This window comes from Bidens hawaiensis, unplaced genomic scaffold, assembly GCF_021521415.1.
Source record: "Bidens hawaiensis isolate Kalapana, Puna unplaced genomic scaffold, B.hawaiensis_p1.1 tig00009824_1, whole genome shotgun sequence".
NCBI lineage: Eukaryota > Viridiplantae > Streptophyta > Magnoliopsida > Asterales > Asteraceae > Bidens > Bidens hawaiensis.
The window spans coordinates 409,122-412,694 of NW_027491734.1; the positions used below are offsets into that span (position 1 = coordinate 409,122).

The 3,573-nt window shown below is 40.3% G+C and overlaps 1 protein-coding gene across 1 annotated transcript; it reads left to right on the forward strand.

Moving 5' to 3' along the window:
• Positions 1-1,087: 1,087 nt before the first annotated feature.
• Positions 1,088-2,512, forward strand: LOC143533623 (uncharacterized). Its single transcript, XM_077028340.1, has one exon. It carries the CDS (start codon positions 1,088-1,090, stop codon positions 2,510-2,512), a length of 1,425 nt encoding a protein of 474 aa, XP_076884455.1.
• Positions 2,513-3,573: the final 1,061 nt, after the last annotated feature.

The window sequence follows — 3,573 nt, forward strand, 5'->3', positions numbered from 1 at the left end:
GTTGTGGCTATCTATCACAGTGAGTGAATCGGCTTAAACTACCACATCAATATAATAGATGTATCGTAACCCGCTTTGAACCATTTTTAAAGTTCTGAAAATCCCGAGCTATAATAAAGACTAACCGTCAACTTAAAGACAATAAAAAGTGATTTTACTATTGATAAGTTTTTACCCAAATATACTTACAAATCACAAATCGTGAATATAACGTGTATTACTAAATCATTTATTTAATTCCATGGTTAAGGGAGGGGGTTGTTCTATTTCCATCACCCACCACACTCAATGATGGTGTGTCACCTCATCAAGTCCAAATCCACATGTGGTGGAATTTACTAGAGGGGGTGGTATGGTGTGATGGGTTTTAATATACATACATACATATATATATATATATATAGGTTTTTGTGTGAGTGTGATTGGTTTTTAATATATATACATACATACATATATAGGTTTTTGTGTGAGTGTGATTGGTTTTTAATATACTTACATACATATATAGGTTTTTGTGTGAGTGTGGTTTTTGTGTGAGTGTGATTGGTTTTTAATATACATACATACATATATAGGTTTTTGTGTGAGTGTGATGGGTTTTAATATACATACATATATATATCCAACGGCTCCCTCCTCGAAATCTCCCCCCTCACTTGCATGATAGTCATCACGCACACTCTCCCCGTCACGCGTGATGGGGGACCGGCGGCGATGTGTGTGAAGCCATCACGCATGATGGTTCTCTCACCACGAACCAGCCCGTCCTCCTTATGATGTAGGTAAATATTTTATTCATTCATAACAAACAATGCCAAATAAACAATCTCATCTTTCTTTTTGAAGCCTTTTTTAAAATCCAAATGAAATCCCATTCTTCCAAATATTAAAAAATTATCAAATCCATTTCCCAAAGAGCGTTAAATAAATAAAAATATTTTCCCACGGGCATCACTCTGCATTTGTCCACCTCACATTGACAAAAAAGGCTCCACATTTATTCAACAACAAATAGACAATTTAAACACAAACACATACACACACGAATACTTACATTCACACAAACAACTGTAACTAAACCCCACTAATGGCATCACCAGCAAAACTCAGCAAACGTACCACCACCGCCACCACCACCGTCACCGGCAGCAACACCAACAGTAACAGTGAAAGCTGGGGAATGGGTTTCTTACTCGTCTTCTTCCCACAACAACACGGAGGAGCAACAGCAGCCTTCAAGCCTGTATTCAAACGCTCAAACTCCGTTAACTTATTATCCAAAGCTCAATCCACCATATCCGTCTGTGCTGTCGTCATCTTCTTCACTCTTCTCCTCTTCACACTCTCCAATTTCGAACCCAATAATAATATTATTATTCCCACCACCTCCGGTCACTACCGCCGACACCTTTCACAATCCCGTTCACAAACCATCCGATTAACCTCACCGGCGTTACAAAAGCTTGGAACTTTATATTCTCGTGGCACCAAATCAATGAACGACATCGTGATCTGCCACGTGCCGGAGTCCACCACGCCACCGGACCTCAAATCGTTCTTACGCGCATTTCACCGGTCTGGGTTACCCGCGAAATCGGATCTTCTGTTCTTATTCCCGGCGATCACCACGCCGGAGGCTTTCGATAATATAATCCACGAAGAGAATCGGCTGTTCTTAAAACTAATTCACAATTACAAATCAGAATTAGCTCATAACATTAACGTTAATGTTTCCGATTACCATTTTCCGGCGAGTTTTGATATAACCCAGTTCGTCAAATCCGGTAAGTCGTCGTCGGAGCCAATTTGGGGCCGGAAAATTAAAAGCAATGTGAATATGAATAATTCGAACTCGAGTGAGTTGACTCGGTTGAGTTATGGCTCGGTGGTTGGGTTCGGAGTCGGTGAGCTTGACCCGGAGAACGCGTTATCCGGGTTCGTTGACCACGTATTAATAAGTCAAAGAAGGTGGGCGGCGTACCCCATGCTTTTAGGGCGGCTCCGTCGGAACTACAAGCACGTGACGTTAGTTGACGTCAAGGACGTATTAATCATGGGGGACCCACTCGCCGGTCTAAGAAACTGTAAACCGGAGTCGGTTTTTTTATCATCAAAACACAGCCGTAAACCCACCGACAAAATATTAATAAACCCGTCGCTCATCACCGGCGGTGCGCGTGGCGTGCGGCGGTTGTCCGCCGCAATGCTGACGGAGATTGTCCGGTCAACGACAACCACGCATAAAAAAAAGATTCCCGCCACCGAGTCGGCTCTGCTGAGTCGACTCGTGGCGAATGAGTTAGTTCAGAAGAGTGTTAATTTTGTTGTTTCGGGTGAGTTGATACCCGAAGCGAGTTCGCTCGGTGGAGTGGCGGTAGCGAATATTAAGGGAGTTGTGCGGCGTGGAAATAGTAATGTGGATATTGAGTTAACGAAGCGGGTTTGCTCGTTTGCGAAAGAAGCTTCGGTTTACAACACGGATTGTAGAAAGTACAACTTTTCTAGCGTATAGTATTTACTGGGTTTTTGTTTTAGGTTATATTTTACACAAGGTTTATTTTATTTTAGTTTATACCATTTTTGTAATTAATTGCTTTTTATGTTATGGAAATAATTAAACAATCGTCCTGGATTTTGCCAGCTGACGATGTCGTTTCGGTTTTCACCTCTATTGCAATTAATGGTATCAGTCACTGTGAAATCTCTGTGAGGTGAGGTCTGGACTCTGGTCTTGTGGTTCGTAATTAACCAGCTTTAATAAATAAAAATACTTTTATAAAAGTGGACACAAACAATCTAAAATTACTCTTTATAACTAACGTGGTAACATTTTTTTCGATTCTTTGATGCCTCTACAAGATGTAAAGGGAAAGTTATTCTGTTGTTAAAGTGAATGACGCTCCGTTCATAGAAGATGGTCAAGCGGATGACAAGGTTTACGTGACGGTATATCACACTGTTATGTCCTTGATATAGATGGTTGGTAATTTGGTATCATAATAAGACTTGAGTGTTTTACATTAAAATTTGATGTCATAGCTAAGATGCGGGTTTAAAACACTTAGAACATCTCCAACGTCAAACCTGGAAAGACAGTCACATCGTATTTTCAACTTCGTTTAGAAACATTCACTTTTATATAACACTAAACCTTCACATACTTCATTAAAAAAAGCTATATTAATTTTGTATATGCATATAATATACATGTGCGTGTATGTGAGAGAGTGAGTCCTCCATTTTCATCTTTTAGTATATATAGCCACAAACCTTATGAATGGACTTAAACTCCACAAGGGTGGAGTTCAGCTTGTCCTCGCCCGCTTCTTTATGACCTTCGAAATTCTCACGCTTAGGTTGCTCTTAGACTGCGTGTAGTAGATAATGCCCATGTGGGAGCATTGTGGGCCATGTGACGCCACGTAGCTATAGGGACATTATACACAAAATGTGTGTAGGATAATGCCCATCTCAATCATTACCCTAATACTATTTTTGTATTATTTTCTATTAAAAAAACAAATAAATCAACCACCAATCAATCATCACTAATCTTCCCCCACTTGGCGCTTT

Excerpts from the sequence above, each read along its gene's own strand:
- LOC143533623 (XM_077028340.1), top strand. The coding sequence starts at position 1,088 with ATGGCATCACCAGCAAAACTCAGCAAACGTACCACCACCGCCACCACC.